Source organism: Oculina patagonica, chromosome 13 (assembly GCF_052425735.1).
Source record: "Oculina patagonica isolate OP01 chromosome 13, crgOcupat, whole genome shotgun sequence".
Lineage (NCBI taxonomy): Eukaryota > Metazoa > Cnidaria > Anthozoa > Scleractinia > Oculinidae > Oculina > Oculina patagonica.
In genome coordinates this window covers 3,814,215-3,836,997 of record NC_135770.1, presented here as the reverse complement: position 1 = coordinate 3,836,997, position 22,783 = coordinate 3,814,215, and the positions used below count along the sequence as shown (strand labels likewise).

The following is a 22,783-nucleotide window of genomic DNA, read 5'->3' as shown; positions in this document are numbered from 1 at the left end:
AGAAAAATGTTTAAATCTTAATTGTTAAAAAAAAAAAAGAAAAAAAGAAAGAAAAAAATAATAATAATGACTTGACTTGAGAGGCACTATGTGCAGCATAGGATGCATCCCTTACAGCCGTTGTTCATTAAGCGAGTTATATCCCTTTTGCGAATACGGTTTGTAAAAGCCTGCAGTGTCTTGGCTGATCTGTCAGCCGTAGAAAGTTTGCTCCATAGTTCCACTGCGTGTTTTGCGTCCCAGCATGGACATGGCTGTTTTTGTACCATGTGACTGGATCGTGCAAAGGGTCTCAGTTCAGTAGCATACTGATGACTCGGACAGCCCCCCCCCCTCCCCCTCCCCTTACAATGCACTTTAGTCTTTCAACCTTCCTTGTACGCTTGAGAAAAACTCGATATTTATAATCTGACATTTTTCCTCTCACGAGTCACGATCGAGCGAGATTTCGAACTCAGGTCCCCATCTCATTCGCACCCTTCTAGAGTGGCTGCTTGTTAATTCCTCGATACACATGTGCGCGCGTTGAAATCGAAAGAGGGCCCTGAATAAGGGAGGGCGAGGCTGGAAGGGGGTGGGTATAAAATCCCATTTCCCAGCCTATTATTTCCCGATCTTCCAAATCCCAGTCCCAGTTCATTTGTTTGTTATTCTCAGTCCCAGTGACTCAAATCCCATTTCTCAGTGAACATTTGCCAAAATCCCAGTTTTACGCCTTCCGACCCCTTTCACGATCTCATCTGACAGTGATTATTCAAAAGAAAAAGATGACGTAGAAGAATCTCAAGCAAACGAAATACTTCGACTTCGCTTCTAATTCAGCTGTTCCCAGCTTCCCTCCCATCTCAAGAGCTCTGCTCTGAGCATGAAAATGTGAGCCCGCGTTCCTTACACCACAAAATGGCTGCCGATCGACAGTCGCTGGAATCGAGCATAGTTTCGTTGGTAAAGATTTGGTCCAGATGAAAGCAAAACGAAATACATTATAGTGTGTTCTGTTTTGGATAGCTTTCGTGGTTGAACGTCGAAATCCAAAACAACTGCTCGACATCTATGTTATCAACTTCCGTGACCGTGAGTTGTCTAGCTATGTGCGTGACTGTGACGTCCAGTGCAGCTTGATCTTGAGTGGCCAAAGTATTTTGACACGTCATGGAAATGAGATAGATGTAACCGCTCTCAAGTCGGTATCACGGACGTACGGCCCCTGAAAGGTATTGTTAACTAACAATCTGTAATCTCACTGATTATATACGTTCTTTTATGTTTAAATTTTACATGCATTTTCCCGTTGTGGTTTATTCTGGGCTAAACTGTAGAATACCGGGCCACTAATTTGTATCTCATTGAATTTGAATGGTTTCTTTTGTTTCTACTATGCTTCGTTCTTAAAGCGTTCAGAAATATGTAAATAAGTGGCCCGCTCCTTCAAATATTCCCATCACTTTAATTTATAATTAGGTTAGCCTGTTGCCAATCTTCACCTGGACCAGCCACCCCCCCCCCCCCCCCTCCCTCTCTCTCCTTACACACACAGGAGGGAACAGGAACAGTGAACAGGAGTAGTAAACAGGTTCGGGTCTGTGAACAAAATTGACCCATGTTTAATATTCTTGTTTTCTTTGTCACTTTGGTAGTGAGGTGGGTGTAAGGAACTAAAACATGCCAACCCACCACCCCAGTCTGCAGAGTATGGCAAGTGCATGCGTGAGCCTTCTTTCTAAATGTTCATTGCGCACACCAGAATTGCAGCATTACAGGCAAGAAAAAGCTAACTGCGGCACGGCCGTACACGCATGGGTTCCTGACTTCCGGTTGTATTACATGTGGTGCACGCAGCTAAAAATGGCTCTGTATGTGCAAGATCTCGTAGATTTCACCATACTTTGCAGACTGGTTTCCACCCTCCCCCCCCCCCAAATACCATGTCTCTGAACAAAATTGACCCCTGTTTTATTCTCTTGTTTGCTTTGAATTTATAAGAACTAAAACATGTCAACCATGTGGCTTTGTATTGGAGTGGACGTTGGTGGAACAAACACTGATGCTGTAATCCTCAAGAAGAAGGAGGTGCTGTGTTCAGCTAAAGTTCCGACCACAGCAGACGTCACATCTGGAATCACAGAAGCTATCAGATCGGCACTGAGCCAGCTTCCAGAAGAATTTCAACCGAATCCTACTCAATATGTGGCAAGAGTCAACATCGGTACCACCCACTTTGTAAATGCCGTAGTTCAAAGGAAAAACCTAACAAAAGTGGCTGTGTTAAGATTATGTGGACCATCAACTATGGCTATCCCACCGCTGTGTGATTTTCCTGCCGATCTGAGGAATGCAATAGGTGCAATGCACTTTTTCCTCAATGGAGGCTACCAGTATGATTGTACTTGTATAACTGATGTTGACGAGGATGAAGTGAAGAGGGTTGCCAAGGAAGTGCACACAGCAGGTAGGGTAATGCACAGTTTACATTAATTGATACCAACTTGACATCATCTATTAAAATCCAGGAGTTCCCAGATTTTACCCAAAAAGTATGTCCACTCATTGTATGAGGCGTGGTGGCCTAATGGTTAGCGCGCTCGACTCCGAGTCAAACGGCCCGGGTTTGAGGCCTGGCCGGGGCGCTGCGTTGTGTTCTTGGGCAAGACACTTTACTCTCACAGTGCCTCTCTCCACCCAGGTGTATAAATGGGTACTGGCGAACTTACTGCTGAGGGTAACCCTGTGATGGACTAGCGTCCCATCCAGAGGGGAGTAGCAATACTCCAAGTCGCTTAATGCTATAGAAACCAGGATAAGCTCCGGCTGTAAGGGCCATTTGGCCTGGTCCCAAACTTTACCAAAACTTACGTCCACTCATTGATGATCAACCTGGCATGTGTTTCTCAAATTTCCTGCAGCACTTCAGGCCCAAGAAGCTATACTGTTTGCCAAATGTTTACCAAGAGACAGAAATTCAGTTTTGTGGCACTATTCCCCAGTAGGTTTTAAATTATAGCAGGACAACTTTTTAAATTCAGTGAATCCAATTTAGGTACAGGGCATTTTTTCAGTCCCGGTGAAAGTTTGCTCAAGCTCCCCGGGCTGGCAACTTGCTCTACAATTTAGTTGCCAGTTCCAAAATTTTAGTCACCATGGTGATTAAAGTGGTCACAACTTGAAGAATAGCAAAGCGCACTAATGACGTCACAGGGAAAATCAAGCTTGTTTGAGAACAAAAGAAAACGTCAATCGTTGCTATGGTAACTTTTGTGACTAAGTGACAGGTAAAAAATTAAAATTTGGTCATATTTGATCATTATGGTGTATTTTGGCAAAAATCAAACATTGGCTTCCTAGATAATTTTAATTTTCAAAACAACCACCTTTCGGCTAAAAAACTACATCGAGCCTCCTTAAACCCTTTTTATCCAAACCTCTAGGCATACAAAATATTGTCATTGCTGGAGTGTTCTCACCTGCTTCCAGTGAACAAGAGACACAAGTAGCCAAAATCATCAGATCTGCATACCCAGACATGAGTATGACACTCTCCCATGAGGTGGGCCTGCTGGGATTCTTAGAGCGTGAGAATGCTTCTGTCTTAAATGAAAGCCTAAAGCCACTTTGCCGTCAGACAGTGTTGGCATTCTGTACAGCTTTGAGGATGCTTGGCTTGAAGTGCCCTTTTTATCTCACACAGAATGATGGTACCATAGTAAGGTAAGTCCTAAACATACTACTTTTGGCACCTCAAGGGAGGGCGCTTATTCGAGACAGGGTGCTTATTCAGGACAGGGGGCTTATTTATTTTTTCGAGAAACAATCAAATGTTCAAACCAAACGTTAATAAATATTTTAATAACTAACAATAACAGAAACTGTAACAGTAGCAAATTGTTGAAAGTACAGCTACTTTTAAAAGAATTGTTCATTTTAGCAGAAAATATATACATGTACGGTACGGTGAATGTTCTTGGTTTATCTATTCGACGTCAATGACTTCAGTATGGGCAGTGATCCACAATAGGGGGTGCTTATATATATAATTATTAGAATAGGGGGGCTTATTGGAATAGGGGCGCTTATTGACAAAAATACATTCGAAGGGGGCGCTTATTCAGAAGGGATTTTGGGTTAGCACGCATCGACACTTCTAGAAATTAAATGGGTGGGTGCTGGCGCTTATTGGAAGGAGGGTGCTAAATCGAATCATTACAGTATGTCATAAGTCATGAACTTTTATATATAATTATTGTTAATAGTTTATCATCTCTTTTTAATTTTTTTTCTTACTTGAAAGATCTTGAAGTCTAAGAGACCCAAAATAAAATTATTCTGATCACATACGCTGATGTGTGCAATTTAGGCAAATATCAAATATGTTGACTAAAGTACCACATTTAAAACACAAATAGTACTTAAGGCAGTTCTAAAAAAAAAAAAACAAGTCTAGGAATCAGCTGAACATGGTCTGGTGTAGGTTAAGGTTTTCAGATTTCCAGCGGCACACCCCCACCCAAAAATATAGAGTGCCCCCCTCCCCGCCCCTCAAGTAGGTGATGAATTAAGTACAGGAAGAGAGGTGTCTGTTTACCTACACCTATCAAACTCAGTGAAAGACCAATATGCTGACATGTCTTTACATTTGATGTCCTGCAGTGCGGAACGAACCCTACACCTTCCAGTGCTTACTTTTGCATCAGGTCCAACTAACAGCATGCGAGGAGCAGCATTCCTGTCTGGAGTTCAGGATGCAATAGTGATTGATATCGGAGGAACAACCACTGATGTAGGAGTACTCAAAGAAAGGTTCCCAAGACAAGCTTCTACAAGGGTTAAGGTATTAACCCTTACAGTGTATAATTATAATAACTGTGGTAAAAAAAAATGTTCAGTACTAAAATTCAATTCCATGATCTTAGTATTTCTCTTGAAATTTTAAGGTTGCTCTGAGGTAGCAATATATCATATTGACACTGCATGGAGCAACGTTTAAATAATTATTTTAATTTCACAATATTGCAAGCACCTTGGAAGAATATATGCCGAAATCCTAATTCTCTTTCCTAGTTCTAGATCTACTATGCAATTTTAACTGTGTACTATATTTTTAAATTGTACGTGGTAGTTTTGATTTGTTTTATATTTATTACCGTACACCAGAACAAAGGAAAAATGATACCAAATTGTACCAAATCTAAAATTCAGAGCCATAAGTCACACCAACACATTCACACATGCTCGCAGCTTATTACAGACCTATTTATTGATTCTTGCTTATTTTTCCCCTATGTCACAAGTTGCATGCATACTAAGTTAAATTTATCAGAAGTAAAACCCTGACTGCACCTAATACCAGTTTTACTTTAAATAACCGAAACTTTACTGTACTAGATTGGAGGTGTAAATACCAACTTCCAAATGCCTGATGTACTAAGTATTGGCCTTGGAGGTGGATCAAGAGTAGAACAATCACAAGTTGGTATCTCCCCATCCATACAGTGTACTTGAGCTTTGTTTAACAGTAGAGTGTTTTTAAGGGGGATGAATGGATTTATTCTTAAAAAGGGAAAATGCCTCACTCTTACTGTATTTTACAATATTGACATGCATCATGTTATTGATTTCATGAAGGGTTAGAATGCCAGTATTACCTGGCAGAACTAAGTTTGTGTAGTCTAAAATGAATTACTCTGAAATTCTGTATTCCTCCATCATATTAATTCAGTATAGCAGTATTTCTAAGTTTTAACAGACAGAAGCAAGTTCTCTGTAAATGTACTGTCATCAAACTTTGGTTATCTATCCAGTTTTGATAAAAGTGATTGACTGTTTGTTACCTTATTTTGGTGTTTATGAAAGCAGTAAGTTCACACAAATCCTAAGTTTTACTCTGCCATTAATGTGGTGAGCCTGGGTTGCCTGTGGTGGTACTTACATGTACCTATAGGTACGAAACATAATAATTATTTTAACATTCTTTGGACACTTGTTATATCGTCAGGTGACAGTTGGTCCATCAAGTGTTGGCTTCAAGCTGACTTCTGAAGCCCTTGTTTTTGGTGGAGAGACCATGACAGCTACTGACATTGCAGTCGCTGCTGGTTTCTGTGATATTGGTGACAAGGAGAAAGTAAAGCACATCCCAGAAGAAGTTAGGATTGGAGCACTAGCAGAGATCAAGAGAAAGATTGAAGCAGCAATAGATAGGGTCAAGGTATCTTGAAGACTTTATTAAGATTAATAAAATGTCTTTTTGGGATTTCACTGACTGATATTTTAGGGTTTGACTTACTAAAAAGGATGGGAACTAGCTACTGGAATAAATGTATGTACATGTGGTGAAAACAGGCTCATTCATTCTTGTCCCCACAGCCGCTTATCCCTCTTAACTTGTTGAGCCTGGGGCACAAGGAATAAGTGGCTCTGGGGACACATGATTTCATTGGCTAGAATTTAACAAAGAGAATTTAAATCTCGCCAACCAAATCAGCTCTAGTTAAATCTCTTACAACAAAGAGATTTTAAAACGGTTGATTTGATTTGCTAAATTTTAATTTCCTTTGTTGAAGATCTAGGCAATCAAATCATGTGTCCCCAGAGCCACTTGTTCCTTGTGCCCCAGGCAGCTCTCGGTACGAGAATGAGGTTCATCATCTAGATCTCATGAAAACCTTTTTGACTGAAAACCAAATTCCTCCATAGAGAAATAATAATTATTTCTCTATAATTATTACAGAGAATGTATGACAAACAGAAAAGAGAATATTGATATTGATCAATCTGAATCTTCCTAACAGCTCAGTGGTAAGGACCAGCCTGTTATTCTTGTTGGTGGAGGTAGCATTCTTGTGAACCCAGATAAGTCAGATACTTTGAAAGGAGCTTCTGAAGTTATTTGTCCTCCATACTATCAGGTAATAAAGCCGGGCTTACACAGGAAATTTTTATGTGACAAATATATTTGACTATGTAGATGATCCACAGTGGGAGGTGCGGTGGCCTAATGGTTAGTGCGCTCGACTCCGAGTCGAACGTCCGGGTTCGAGTCCTGGCCAGGGCGCTGCGTTGTGTTCTTGGGCAAGACACTTTACTCTCACAGTGCCTCTCTCCACCCAGGTGTATAAATGGGTACCGGCGAATTTACTGCTGGGGGGTAACCCTGCGATGGACTGACATCCCATCCAGGGGGGAGTAGCAATACTCTCAGTCTCTTAGTGCTATGAAAACCGGGATAAGCTCCGGCTGTATGGGCCACTTGGCTCGGACACAGACTACCTTTTTTATGTAGATGACACAACGATTATTTGTTAGCAGTCCAAAGTTAAGTGCGCCAATAATGACCTTGGACAGCAAAGATACGCGCGCACAGTGTTCAGTGGGAGTTTGGGAGATTGGGGGCCACATATGCTGACGCAATATTTGCCACATTTTATGTGGCGAGTCGTCTACACGAGTAATTTTCGTATGTGACAACTTTTATTTGTCACATAAAAGCTAGCACGCCAACTTGTCAACAAATATATAAATTTGTCACATAAAAATTGACCAATCTTTCTCATCTACACGAGCTAATAAAAGAAGTCACATAAAAATTGCCACATAAAAATTGCTCGTTTAACTCGCACTGTTATTGGATGGTTATATTATGTCTGCCTCAGATTGGATAGTTTTATAACGAATACTCTGAGTGGATGGTTATGAAATGTTTACTCTGATTAGATGGTGATGTAATGCACACTCTTATTGGATGGTTATATAACGCGCACTCTTATTGGATGCTTATTATAACACGCACTCTAATTAGATGGTTATATCAAACACACCCTTATTGGATACTTATACAACGCGCACATACTTTTGAGATCTCCCAACCAGCTTCTGTGTTTGCTAAGGCTATGTGAGCATTTCCTTTCCTCATTCTTAATTAGAAATATGTGTGTGTTTCTATGAACATTACAGAGATAGTCGTCACTGGACTAAGCATGGCCAAGAAAATAAAATCGTGAATGGGGATTTAAAGAAAAAAAAAGATTTGTTAATACCTTGTGGAGCTGCTGTGCCTTTTCTTTCATTGACTTACAAGTGTACTCCATTTCATACTTTGTAGGCGGCAAATGCTGTTGGTGCTGCTTTAAGTAAAGTCAGTGGAACGTTTGATCAAGTCATTCCCATGAACAACACAACCCGTGAAAAGGCACGTGCGAAAGCTGAACACGTGGCACGTGCAAGGGCTGTTAAGGAAGGCGCTGACGAACAAACTTTGTCTGTTATTGACGTGATGGAAGTACCGCTGGCTTACCTACCTGGAAATGCAGTACGTTACTATTTGAGAGTTGTTGGAGACTTAGCTGACGGCAAGGATCAAAGCTCAGAGGAGATTTCAGAGCTAGGTGTATAAAAGTGATATTGCACGATTGCTTGTAAATATTTAAAGAAGATTTTTTAAGCCGATCTGTTTTTCTTTTCTAAATATTGTTATGATACTTATAATATCTCACGTGGTATATATACCACGTGTCCTGTCGCATTTAATTATAAAGTTCATATTTTTTCTGAGTTGAATAGCTAGTGACAGACAATTCGTTTTTTTTTTCAACTAGTGCTATAACTAAAGGTATGTATGCAGACTAACTGTTGTAACAACGAGTCTTTAGGGGTAACAGTATACAGACATAAGCCTCCATTTGGAGCAAAAGTATGCACTAATATTTGTCCGAAGACATTATCTGTTTCTAGAAGATCACAGTTTTCCTCGAGCTTCACGAAAACTGTGATCCTCGAGGAACAGATAATGCCCGCGGACAAATATTAGTGCATATTTTTGAAGTCAAATGGAGGTTATTGTGTTATTTTTATTATCCTTCAAATATTTTTAAACAAGGCCGCTCATTTTTGGAATGATCCTTTTCAAAAGTCGAAGTATCTTTTTCAAAATGTTCAGTTCAATCCAATTTAACAGTTTGCTTGGATGACAACTAAACGTGTAAACATACGACGCAAAGGTCAAAAAATGGGGAACGTCACTTGGGGAATATCACCTGATATTTTCCAGTTTTGGCTGCATCACGTGACGTGTTAAGAGCAATCACGCGCGCGAAAAATATTTGATGGATTATAAAAGTCGTTAGGTCATGTTTGCTTAACTTAAAAAAAACTCGTTAAGATAGCTCTATTGTTTTCTTCAATTCAAAGTAAGTGACAGTGACTCGGCCAATGAATCTCCATCAATCGAACAAGTCCCTTCTGCAGCTGAACAAGCCAATGAAGAAGAAGAAAATATCGAGTTTAGTGATCCTTACGTGGACCCGGCATCTGGTGACTGGATACTGAACAAGTTTGATATCGAATGTATCGCCATTGGAGCAGGTATTATGGGGTGTGGTGGAGGAGGCAGCCCCTACATTGGCAGATTAAGGGCCCTGGAGCTTATCAAGAAGGGGAAGAAAGTCCGTGTTATTCACCCTAACAGGTATTTGTCTATGCTGTTTGCAATATCTATTGGGGGATGTGGTTTGGCTATGACGACGGCAACGGCTTCAACGACGTCTTTGATTAAAGGGGCTATGTCACGCATTGTTAGGCAATTTCGGCACTGACCAACTGGTCATAGATTTAACTGAAATGACAAAGAAACACAGAAAGGCCCAATAGGGGCATGGAATGATTGCGTTCGGGTAAACTTAAGAAACGTCGAAACCGACTTTTTTAAGTTTATCTCAATTGGTATGAAAGTGTCATTTACAATGCTCGAAAATCATCCTTGTTTGTTATGTGGCTGATTTTGCCAGTAAATGACTTTTTCTCGGCCAATTTGAAGTCTACAGCTCTTACAGTGAAAACGCAAAAACCGTGAACACTTTCATTATACTTTGAAAAAGGAAGTAGAGGAAATAGTTGAAGAATTATTCACGAAAAATAACCTGCTGCCTCGTCTCTGTCCAGTTGTTTATATTCCCTGCAGTTTGAGCTATTATTCGATGGTTTTCTGCATAAATTTACATATGTAAAAAAGAGTAAAGTGTTCACGGTTTTCTGGTTCACACTGTAATTTACGAAAACAAATATAATTACCTAAAATACCGTGACCTAGCCCCTTTCATGAACGCGAGGATCGCGAAGACGATAACGTAGACTACCACAGTAGTCCATACATAGAAAGATACCAAATTGTACCAAGGGTAAAATTAAACCACAACATATATGTTATATATTAGACTTTTAGTTAGTCAGTTAACCAGTAAATTAGATAGTTTAGTCAGACAGTTAGTTAGTCACTTAGTTAATTAGTTAAGTTAGTTAGTTAATGAGTTAGTTTTTCATTTAAAGGTAAAGCGCCATGAGCCATGGATATGGCGCTATATAAATCTTTATTATTATTATTATTATTATTATTATTATTATTATTATTATTATTATTATTATTATTATTATTATTATTATTATTATGATGATGATGTGAAGATGACAAAGGCATTGACGAAGAAGATGTTACGTTATGACAATGACAGTGTTCACTTTTTTGTGTGTTAAAGGGAACATCGGCTGTAAAACAGTTCTGGCCAAAATAATAAGTTCACTACAGTCTAAAAGCGTTTTGGTTGTTAAAAGTCGCGGATCCGTTTTTTCATTCGAATACTGGGCCTGTGATTTGTCAATTTTTGTGCGCGCCGCCATTTTGGATCTTATGTTAGGAAGCAGGGGCTCTTTTGTGTGAAACAATTAGGCAACGCACTGACGTCATTAATTCCAAAATAGCGCCGCGCGGGAAATTTAAAAGCCATAATCTTTTCCGTTTATGGTTGTAATTAAATGCTTATTTCTCCCTTGTCCGGTAAAATTTGTAACTTAATTTATTATTTTTCGAACAACTCAACGTCAACTTGCCTCAAGAGCAGAGGTTCTATTCCCTTAAAAGAATCATGGTTTTTTTTTCTGTTTGTTGTTTCTTTTTTTCTTTTTCTGTTTCTTTTTGTCTTTATTTTTATTTTATTGTTTATTGTTTTTGATTTTTTGAAAAATCTCATTTCTAGGTTAGGATCCACTCCTGAAATGACCGGCATAGTAGCAGCACCAGCTTTTATGGGTGCACCGGCAATCCTTATAGAGAGAGTGTTCAGCGGACTAGAATCCATTGCTGCACTGAAAGCAGCCTCGGCGGTTTCACGGAATGCCAATGCATTGAAGGAAAGAGATGCTGAAGATGGCATAAAGGAAGTGGAAAATGTTCAAGAATTGATGTCTTTAAAAGATGAGGTACGTGAGCTTCCTAACAGAAAAGAAGCGAACTTCGCTTATAGATAGCCAGCCATTTTGTATGGAGTGAGTCTAGTGGTGGGGTTTGCGACGGAAGGGCCAGGGGGGTGGGGTGGGATCTTCGCTGCTTTTCACATGACATTTTGCAAGCCCTTTCACTGCAGAGTAAAAGATTGTGCCAGTAAATGCATGGTTTTAACTCTCAATTCTGGCGATTAATCCCTAACAATAGCCATTGAGTTGTACTTTTGTATGCCGCTGATTGTTTGGCAACATTTTGCACAATGATTTTTGACAGTTTCTCTGTTATGAGCTTTGCATTTTGGAAGGGAATGAGTTGGCTAAGGTTTGCTTCATTACAGCCTAACTCAATTAACTATAACATTTTATTTAGGCTACCTGTAACACCTTTCCTAAAGGGTGGTAGTAGTAGTAAACTTTGTTTAAGTGTCAATCGTTCTAGCGTGGGTACCCAGTTTGGTTCTTAGAGAATTTCAACTATGATGTTTCAATCCCATTTAATGCTTGTCTGCCTCTTAGCTGTGAGTTCAAAGTACAATATCTCACACTTTTTTTATTAACAGTCTCCATCAAACAAGAAGATCGTCGCTATTGTATGTGCCGAAATAGGAGGAGCTAATTCTATCGAGCCCTTAGTAGTTGGTGCAGAACTCGGACTCCCCGTTGTGGACGCGGACGGCATGGGGCGAGCCTTTCCTGAGCTACAGATGTTTTTGCCGTTTGTTTTTGGTAGTCCAGCATACCCTGCGGCAATCGGAGATTTGAAAGGAAACGCGTCGGCAGTCTCATTTGCTGAAACACCAAAACACTTAGAGAATTTTCTGAGACAGAAAACAGTGGAAAGGGGGTAAGAATATTTACTTTATGACATTGAGGTAGTTAAAGGAGTTCAATTACCCTAATTTGTTGTTGGTGCTTGTTCTTGCTATGAAGGTTTTCTTCGGGTTCTCAGGTTTTCCTCCCTCTACAAAAAAAACACTCCAAATTTCAATTCGATCTTGATGCACGCACGCGTCTAAATTAAAAACAAGCTCCTAAGCTCTTCTGTGTAACATGACTGCGTAAATAAAGTTACATTTTACATTTACATAGTGATCGCTGAAAGTCACACTATTGCAGGCATTTCTTTTTTCTACGATCTCCTTACAAAGGTAATTTTTACTTGGCTCGTTTAAAAATCAGTATGGAAAGTATTCACAGTTCATATTCCAGTCTGTTTTGTTTTGTTTTGATGATGATGATAATGAATTTATATAGCACATATGCTGTACACATACTGTTATTTACTACACAAAGGCCAGACCACAACACCAGGAACTTCGTGCCCTACTCTTTGCGAATAGTGTGTGGGTTCTTTAACGTCCCCTGTTATAAGACTGAAGATACAGGAGACGGGACCTACGGTTTATCTTCCTTTTCCGAGAAGAATAGAATGTCTAACCATTTGCAGATGTAATTAAAAAGGCAGCACATTCTCCTCAGTTATTTCAATACCCTGAGTGATGGTCCGGTCTGGAGTTCGAACCCACGACCTCCCGCACAGCAGTCCGGCGCCTACCAACTGAGCTAACCAGTACAGCCCTCAAACACTACCAACTTAGCTAGTCAGTACAGCCCTCAAACAAGTTTTACTTTACCTTCAGTAAAAAAGTAAATGGTTTGAACCCAGTAGTATCAGTAGGTTGTATAGTGTGATCGTCCGGGTGAGAGTATTTCTGAGAAGAACTGTTGTTGGTGACTGACGTTTCGACAACCTGAGCGGAAGTCATTTTAAATCAACTACTCTCACCCGGACGATCACACTGTGCGACCTATTTACCTTCAGTGTTAGGAATCGGCGACATATTCTCGTTTCTTTCCTTTTTCCTAGATGTTTGGTTGGTTTTTCGTTAATTTGTGACTGGAGAGACGTGAAAGAGAAATGCGTCTTGTATTCCATTAGTCGTACATGGCGGCTGGGGAACACTGTACTTCGTGCAAGACACAACAAGGCGTCCCCTGTAGACAGCATTATTCACCACGAGAAAGGCAAACTTCTGATCACTGGAAAGGTTGGTTATAAAGAAATCTTTATCCCGAATCATTGTTGGAATCTGAGTAGGATTTTCATTTAGATTCTTCAGATTTTTTTTATAATGCAAACTTTCTCTGTGTCAATCAAAAATAACAACAACAACGACAAAAAAGGGAAATGTGACTGACTTCGGTGACCTCATAAACAAAGTTAGGTGGTTGTTACACCTGGAATAAGTAGCTATAATTCTTAACGCCTTCTTTTACCTTTCTTGTTTTGAAACAAACTCAATATGCCATTTCTGAGTTACTCTTTGCCTCTGTTTTAAAACGAGTCTACGTGCGAAACCATTCATATGAAAATGAGTTTTTCCTACAGGTCCATTTTCATGCAAATCAAACTCATATTGTTTTGAATGGTTTCGCACGTAGACTCGTTTTGAAACAGAGACAAAGGGTAACTCAGAAATGGCCAAAAGAAACCAGTTTTCAGGAGAATATTAGGGATTTTATGACAAACAATATTTAATAGATTTAGCCAAGCCTAAAAGCGGAGTTCCCCAGTAATTTACTTTTCCCTTCTGTATTTATATATGTGAATTCACTTACGCCCACTAACCAATAGAAAAATACATTTTCCGGTCAGCGACCAACTTTAAAATAACACATGACCTTGATGAGTTATAAACCTGAGCCCGCGATATCGTCACGTGATACCGGTCACCGGACTCCTTGTATGACAGCTGTCAATTGAACATAACGTGGATTAAGAGGGTAGGGTTAACATATTTCTGGAGTGGGCGACGTGCGTACGTATGCACCTGCGAGTCATGCCGTTAGTCGCGATGACCATAAAAACGCAAGTTTATAGTTTTCCTTTTTCTCTGAATTTTCTATGGTTATGGGGCTCCGCTCTGCGGCCCTTCGGGCTGCTGCGGAGCTCCGCTAAGTTGAACTTTGACAAAGATCTTTGCTTACAGATTGCCGAGGTGATCCGTGCTACAGAAGGCGGTTTTAACAAAGGAAGTTTAAGTATCGAAGGCTCTGGAAAGTTCAGTGATGTAATCCTCGGCATCGAGTTCCAGAATGAAAATTACGTGGCGTTTATCTCCAAACCTGATGGCTCCAGAAATATTTTGGCCACAGTTCCTGATCTTATCTCTTTAGTGGATGAAGATACAGGCGAGCCAATCACGACAGAGGAAGTCCGTTATGGCTTGCGAGTGGCTGTTATTGCCATGCCCTGCTTTCCACTGTGGAATACCCCGCAGGGATTGGCAACTGGCGGCCCGGTGGCGTTTGGGTATCAAGATGTTGTTTACAGTCCCATCGATACGTATGAGGAGCACCCTCCCATCCCAAGAGATTGACTTATTTGGTTAGCTGTAAACAAGTGAAGAAATAAATAGGCAAACAAATGAACGAACGAACGCACGAACGAACGAACGAACGAGCGAACGAACGAACGAGCGAACGAACGAACGAACGAGGTAACGAACGAACGAGGTAACGAACGAGCGAACGAACGAACAAATAAACGAGGTAAAGAACGAAAAAACAAACGAACGAGCGAGCGAACGATTGATCGGTTGACGGTTGAAGAACCGAACGGAAGAACGAACGAGCGAATGAACGAACGAACAAACGAAAGAGCGAATGAATGATTTTAAAGTAGATAACGTAGCTATCATTTTAAATTTAAAGCTTAAGCTCCATCAAATGGAGAAGTGAATTAAAATGTACTCAGTCACTGAGTTTTTAAAAAATTACTGGAATTCTGCTTCCGTAAAATAATATTCTTCTATTTTTATAGGAGCCCTATATCAGTGTACATTCCACCATACATACAAAATTGATATTTACTTTAGGAGGGTCATCTTTACAATTGAACAGCAAACAGAAATCTGTAAGGATATCGGAATATGACCAGTGGCAAAGCCGAAGGTGCTAACCAGGGGAGGGGGATAGGTGGAGAAGGGGGGGGGGAGAGATGAAGGGGCGAAGTGAAGATGTGTCTTTATCATAACAATAAATTCCCACAATCCTCTGCTCTGAATATATTATCGTAACCCCCGGCATGCACGCGGTGTCAGATCACACATGCATATAAATATACCGCTGTGGACAGCACCCATTTTCACCTCTCCATATTTCATTGTTCTGTATATTCATGTGAATTGTAGGTACTTGGAATATGCTACTATACAATACTTTCAAAAGTGAGTCTGCGATAAAAAGCAACCCAGACCAGTCTTTCGGTACGATACTTCATATAATTCTCTTGTATTGACCACAATAAAATACACATGGGGCGCTTCTTTTTTTTTTATTTGAACATGATACTATCCTCATGAAATACGATTGCGAAGTGTAGATCTGAATAGTTTCCAACGGCGAGTAATGACTGTCTAATTGATTTTAAACAAAAAATGCCCTTGATAAAACAATTGCGAGAATATATGCAAGCGACTGGAATGTCCTTATAATGTCCTTAAAAAGTTAATGTACTTGTGTTTACAGTGACTAGCATTTAGTATGAACTGTCAAATAGTTTCTTTAAGTAATCTGTCAAAGACTTTGGTCTTACGATAATCATATACATTATCATTATTATTAGTTTCTGTTTTACAGGAAATGTCCTTTGGAAAATATGCTTTCTTTCTCTGAGTTCTTTTTAAGTAATACACCTTAAGCAGCATGCAAACACCAATCAAAAAAGCGCAACACGGCCAGAAAAACGCGTGAAACGTAACCATTTCGTGAGCGCTTTTGTCGAGGATAACGTCTGTAGGCTCATTACGATCAAAGTAGCATTTTAAAGTTGACCCTTTGAGTCCTTTTGCGTTCTTATAGTCGAGTACGGATGCAAAGTTTTCTTTCTCGTTTGGCTTGCAAGATGGTCCGTACGTACACTGAAATAAAAGTGGAATAAAAAAGAAAACATTAATATATAGGCCAGACTTGTTATAGCTTATCCGAACTTACTCGAGTTTATCCGAGCTCACCCGAGCTTATCCGAGCCACTCACGAAAAGGACGAACTATTTTTCTCGCGACTGGTGTAAGTAAGCTTGAATATTAAACTATTTATAATGAGCGTGTCTACTGAGGCTCTTAGATTCCCATCTAAACACTATAAATCATGCAATCTTCCGACCGTTTTCAAAATCGAGGAGCAGCGTGGCCTAGTGATCAGGGCGCTGGACTTGTAATCCGGAGGTCCCATGTTCAAATCTTCCTCCCTGTCACAAGATGGATTTGTGTTCAGTATTCCCAAATTCAACTCCTCCACGCTTTGTAAATAACCAACTGGTCAGCCTCCAGCCAGCTGGGATTTTTAACAAGTTTCTGTTTGATTTACAATATTGGATGAATAGCCACTTTGTGGAAATGCCACTGCAAATTCCCATTATTTTTTTTATTATTTAGTTATTGTAATAAATCGCGACAATTTTAACACAGGCCACCATTTTCGTCAGCAGTGAAATACTTATCGCCTGCGAGCAGGATCACGTTTGGGAATACACGCGCGAGTAAAGTCTGGGCGGAAACGCGGATTAAACTCGCCACTCGAAGAAACTCGTCATTCGCGCGTGTTTTCCGCGTGTCAGTCCACGCGTAAGCCTGTTCGCGGGCGAAAATACACACGAGGCCCTCGAAAGAACGGTGCTTTATACGTCCTTTACTTTATAAGTCTCTTTGTTGAAAGACCTATTGAATTATTGTAGGATTATTATAAGATCGCTTTGTGCTGAGTTTCAATGCGCAATAAACATAAATTCATTTAAATGAATTGAACTGAATAAATGAAAAGCCAATTCTCAAGATCTAAAAATGCCACTTAGCCACACTGTTTTGTCTAAAGACCTTCACCGGACAGTGTACAACAAATTCCGTCAGGTTCAGTATTCTCGGTAGCTGGTATTTTTATAGTCACTGTTAAAACCCGATTGAATTTAACGCAGCATGCTAATATAAGCGGATAATCTTTTTGCATAAATTTGCTTTTGGCCGAGATGTAAACAACAGGTTTAATATATTGGGTGAAATTTACAGTGGCAGCTTTGCACAAAGTTTAAAAAAAATCTCTCACTTGGTTTTTGCATTAGCACTTTTTTCACGGCAAAGACCTCCTGGTATTTAATTTTCTTCAAATTTATGGCCGATCGAGTGTAAAATTAAGATATGCTTTTCTAAAGCATGATTCACTGTGTATTGTTTAACTTGGTTTGTTGACCAACTGGCTTGTCGCCTACTTGTGCTTTTTACGGTCGACTTTTCAGTTTAATTACAAATCGTACCTCATAAATACACTTGTAACAGTCGAACAATTCTAAAGCTTATAAATAAATTTGGACCCTACGTGAAATACTTTGCCCATGATTTTGGGTTCATCTGTAATTTTATTTTCTCCTATTAATACAAACATTGGCGCAGCGAATACGCGCAAACGCAAAAACGACGATCGACTTACTTCAGATCCCAGGTCGTAAAAGGTGTTGTACAAGAGAACGGGTTCTTGTGCAATTTGCTCTTGTCCCGCTGAAATTCTCACCAAAACACGCAAACAAGGATAGCGGCTGAAACAAGTGCGCATTCCACAGTCACAGCTGACGTTTCCACCAGTAAAAATCGTTTCTTCTACGATACAATTTCCGCTCTCAAAAGCGAAGCCTTTGGCGAGTTTTTGAACGACATCTACACCAAGAAACGCCATGAAAAATAACGCAAAGACAATGAAAGCTGTTGCTCCCGAAAGGCACTTCAATCGAAGTACTGCTCGCTTTTCCTGCTTCAGAAGTTCTTCGTAAACTCGGCGAATTTTCATCGGGCGATAAATGTGGCAAAATTTTGTGGAAGTACACAACAGGTTTCCGAAATCCAGTCGAAATCAACTTGACAGGACTTACAATCGCTCGTCATCGTTCGTCGCTCACAATTGTGAGTTGAGTTTAGTTGCTCTACTGGTTCTCGACTTCTGTGTTCCTTAGCAGCAGGTGGTATGACAAAAATACTGTGCTGTTGTTATTACTCTTTCTGAAACTACCAACGCCAAATAAAAATATAATGAATATTCATCTTTGGTGAATATGCTGTCAGAGTATTGAAACTTCAATAGTTTATAAGCTGAATGCGGCTTTGTTAATTTTTAAAATAGCAATACGCACCAGGGACGTTGAAATGACAATGGGTTAAAGAAAGGTTATGCATTATGAATTGACGCGCAAAATCATTAAAAAAAGATAGATCATATGTTCTTCGCTCAAAAGCAGTCTCTCTAGCTTTTGCTCTAGTGGGCAAACCGGAAATCGAGCGAGCGGGGCAATCATTTATCGCGACAATTTTTTTCTGAATTTTCTTTTCGGTGACGAAATGGAGAAGAGAACATCAAGGGATGGCTTTCTGTTTATTTTGTTATTTGACAGCTAATTTCGCCTTTTGTTCGACTAATCCAGCATTATTAATGTGTTATTACGATGTAGCCTGCGAGCAGGATCGCGCGTGGGAATACACGCGCACGAGTGGCAAAGCCGCGAGGACGAGTCGGCGAGACGCGAGGAAAGTGCGCCAGTTCAAGGTGGATGCAAATTTTGTGCTCAGGCCCTAACAGCTATCATAATTTAATTCTCTTTAAAATAGCTAAAATTTGTCTCTCAGTTGCCCCCGCCAGGAAAACTAAAAAACTAAGAAGACTCAAGAAAAAAATAGAGCGGAAACTAAACTAAAAAAAAAAAAAAAACAGCTGCCCCCGCCAGGAAAACTTGCCCCTGCAAAAAGTCCTAGGTATGGCCCTGTTTATTACGACAAAATGGCTGAAAAACCTAACGGGGAAGCAAATTCTTAGTCTTCTCAGTTTAGTAGATGAAAAGGAATTACGAAAACTTGAAGAAGAATCAAGGCGGCAAAGTGAATGTTAGGCCTAGTTCAGACGTCGTGCTTCTGCCGTGCCGAACTAAATTGCAACAAGAACATTGAGAAGCTTGAGAAGCTTAAAATCGGGCGCTTTGCCTTGAAAGGCAGGGTTCAGTACAGCAGAAACCACGAAGCAGTTACTTAAGTAGCACTCAGTCCGACTGTGTTTGTGTAAGTCACAGGGCTTGCATGAGCTGTATTAGTGTGCATAATATAATATCTAGAACGTTGTCGAGATTGCATTATTACTTAATGACATGATGGTTTCAATTTATAAATGTATCTCACACAATACAAATAAACGATTGAAGTAGACGACTAGACAATGTAAAGTTTTAAGACTTAGCAAAGTGCAGTGTATTGGTAATACTGTAAGGTGCGGTTTCACCTGAAGGTCGTGTGCTTTTCGGTATTTTCCAGGCATTGCACTTTGATGGGACAGTACTACAACTGTTTACCGGGGAACTACTATTGTCAAGAAAATGATCACAACTTGTTGATGAATGATTGAACATTTGTTTCATACCATTACTGTAATAGCAATTGATGAAGGCTTTTAGTCCTGAACCAAAGTATAAGGACTGGGAAATACTGAAACCCATTATCAGCCACCTTAAACGGAAATATCTTGTTGGTGTTTCAAGGAATCCAAGGAAACTTCACTCATCCCATGTATCTATGTATTGCGGTATTTTGTAATTTTTTGAGTGATTTTTGGGGATGTTTGGCAGGTGATAGTTTTTTTAAAAGAATTAGTAAAATTTAGACAACTAAGAAATATTGAAAATTTAATGTGAATTTAACATTGGAATTTGAAGTTAGAAATTGGCAGACGGACACCAAACAGTCCCGTGACATCCTGGAGTGTTTTTGCATGGGGGTCAACTGTGTGATGATGTTTCCATTTTTTTCTTCAATCCCCACTGATAAAGAACTGTTGTTGGTGTTATGTTGGTGTTATCACATGTCAAGCCTTTAACAAGGTATGAAAGAACACAAGGATTTAAATTATTCTGGTGCTCAATTTTTGCGTAACTAAAATTAATGTTACTCAAATTCCTGATGGATTCTGTCTTAAACTGTTACGAGCTTAGTATTTCCAAATTATTGCATGTCAATGAAAGGCAAGACAAGACATGCCTTGGTTCTTATGTAATTCTCTTAAAAACACATAAGATATTGACTTTGTCTGTGCTATGGCAATTCACAGTGGGGTGGTCTTGATGTGTCTTTAACTTGTAGACTGGACTGGACTAGTAAAACGCGGACTAGTAAAACGCGGACTTGTAAAACGCCTCTAGACACTTCGAATTCCTTGGCCACAATCATCTTACGGCTCTCTTCGATACATAATGTCTCAAAAAAACGGTAACCTCAGAAAGAAGTCAGAAGCAAATAAGGTCGAAAGACCGAATTTGAACATATAACGGCAAATGTTCTAATGTCACGAACGTAGGAGTCGTGTAGGCCCGTCACCTTTATTTACCACATACTGCCCCCAAATTAAAACAGTACCCTCAGAAAGAAGTCAGAAGCAAATAAATTTGAAAGACCGAATTTAAACATTTAACGGCAAATATTCTAATGTCACGAACGTAGGAGTCGTGTAGGCCCGTCACCTTTATTTACGATTGACTGTTGATTTCTGGACGGGCCCCGTTCTACCTCGTGCGAGCAATACAAACGACTGCACTCAACAGACGTCAAGTAGTGGAAAGAAAGAAACATATGCACACAACTCATAGCATCAATCCGGTTGTTTTAGTAGGGGTTTGCAGAACGAACATGTGCTATACTGCAAAAACATCTCCACGCTAAAACAGACCATAGAGTGCTCAAAAAAGCTAGAAATATGCCGTCGAAGAAACACACAAGAGCTTCAAACACAAATTGTTTCGCTCGCTAAACAGTTTAGTTTTATCCGATTTACAAGCGCTTGTTTTACAAGTCCGCGTTTTACTAGTCCTCGTTTTACAAGTCCACGTTTTACTAGTCCGCGTTTTACTAGTCCGCCTTTTACAAGTCCGCGTTTTACCTGAGTCCGCGTTTTACTAGTCCGCGTTTTACAAGTCCGCGTTTTACTAGTCCGCGTTATACTAGTCCGCGTTTTACAAGTCCGCCTTTTACTAGTCCGCGTTTTACTAGTCCGCGTTTTACTAGTCCAGTCCAGTCCTCGAAATATAGTATGCCAAAACTCCCCGCCCTCTAAAGATAAGTCCTTGACGGTTCTTGTCGTTTTTCGGTGCCTATTCATCTTCGGCATCTTTCTCATCCACCTCTCGTTCTGTCCTGTGTCTGTCATCACACGAAAGAAAAGCTGATTCTCAAAAAATCTGCCACAAAAGGAAATTGACAAAAACAATATGAAAACCATATATCGAAAGTTTCTTATTCTAAAATTTTATCATACGTCTTAATTCAGAGCTACAAAGAAGTTCCTCCTTTTGAGTTATTGATACTGTTCTTACAGTACCTCTTTCCACTAGCGAAATTTTACAAAATTCCTTCGCGGCGAAAAGGTAGCGCGAATCCAGAACAGACTCCAATCGAGAGTGGGTTAATTCTAGATTACTATTAATTAACTATTACAACATTCATTTTTAAAATAGTTTCCCAAGCCGACTAAGCTAACTAAACGTCGAGTGTATCTTTCAGTAAACAAAACATGCCGTTATGACGCCGGAAATCCAGCTCACGCATACTTTTCCCCGTCACTCACGCAAACCTCCGACTTACGTGCTACTACAGTCATTCCTTTCTAAACATTTTTTTTTTGACCACCACCGTACCTTTCTACCCAAAAAACTCATGAAACCGCCCGGTTTTAACCTGTTTTAACCTTTCAAAAATTAGAGCGTTCGAAACTAAACAAGATCCGTAATCACAAACAACATACAGCCGTTTACCAGCACTCTTTAAAACTCCTGAAACCCTTCAAAATCAGGCAAAATAAATCTTTGAAATAACCTTAATCAATGTTTCTTATTTTTTATTCAGTTCTATAAAATGCCTTTCATACACTACTGTCAAACACAAATTTCAATTTCCTCAAAGTTTCAAGACAAAAGAATAACAAATATTTCGTGCACAATGTAATTTGATTAAGCCAATATTATCACGTCTAAAAATACTTCAAGCAATTCAGTGAAAACCCGTTTTTTTTCGTATCAACGAAAACCACTTTCGAATAATCAATACATGAAAATAACAATAAGATCAAAAGGAAGAAAGGAACCTTTCTAATTATTTGAAGACTTTCAAAGCCGTGATATTATGCATCCAACCCGCGATAAAATTTAATTACAACAAAATCCAAGTTCTCATTTTGAATTCCATTTTTTTCAGTTGATACCTTTATCCAACTTGTGAAAAATTCCTTTCAAGTTCCTATTAATACTGTACATTTCCAATGTTTTGCTCAGGTCTTCAGAAGCGTCTCACTAACCAAATCTAAAATAATTCCAAAACATGCTGTACAAACATTCTACTCTTTGTGACAAACGACTTGACGACTAATTGTTCAGAAATGAAAATCGACACAGTTCTTGCTAAATAAAGAAAAAGTTTTACGGCGGAGTCAGGCTCAAAAAATATAC

At 39.6% G+C, this 22,783-nt stretch overlaps 2 protein-coding genes across 2 annotated transcripts; one reads left to right on the top strand and one right to left on the bottom strand.

The window, feature by feature from the left end:
• The first annotated feature begins 901 nt into the window (after window positions 1–901).
• On the top strand, window positions 902–15,044 carry LOC144635890 (uncharacterized). The gene is made up of 13 exons (XM_078495002.1): window positions 902–1,214; window positions 1,984–2,449; window positions 3,426–3,705; window positions 4,645–4,825; window positions 5,380–5,463; window positions 5,990–6,202; window positions 6,786–6,902; window positions 8,096–8,378; window positions 9,181–9,457; window positions 11,019–11,241; window positions 11,826–12,109; window positions 13,133–13,313; window positions 14,256–15,044. The coding sequence occupies exons 2-13, from the start codon at window positions 1,993–1,995 to the stop codon at window positions 14,643–14,645; spliced, it is 2,970 nt and encodes a 989-aa protein (XP_078351128.1). The 5' UTR covers window positions 902–1,214; window positions 1,984–1,992; the 3' UTR covers window positions 14,646–15,044.
• A 437-nt stretch (window positions 15,045–15,481) lies between these two features.
• On the bottom strand, window positions 15,482–18,317 carry LOC144636008 (calcium-activated potassium channel subunit beta-3-like). The gene is made up of 2 exons (XM_078495143.1): window positions 17,749–18,317; window positions 15,482–16,187 (listed from the first exon to the last, which is right to left on the bottom strand). Exons 1-2 carry the CDS (start codon window positions 18,100–18,102, stop codon window positions 15,819–15,821), a joined length of 723 nt encoding a protein of 240 aa, XP_078351269.1. The 5' UTR covers window positions 18,103–18,317; the 3' UTR covers window positions 15,482–15,818.
• Window positions 18,318–22,783: the final 4,466 nt, after the last annotated feature.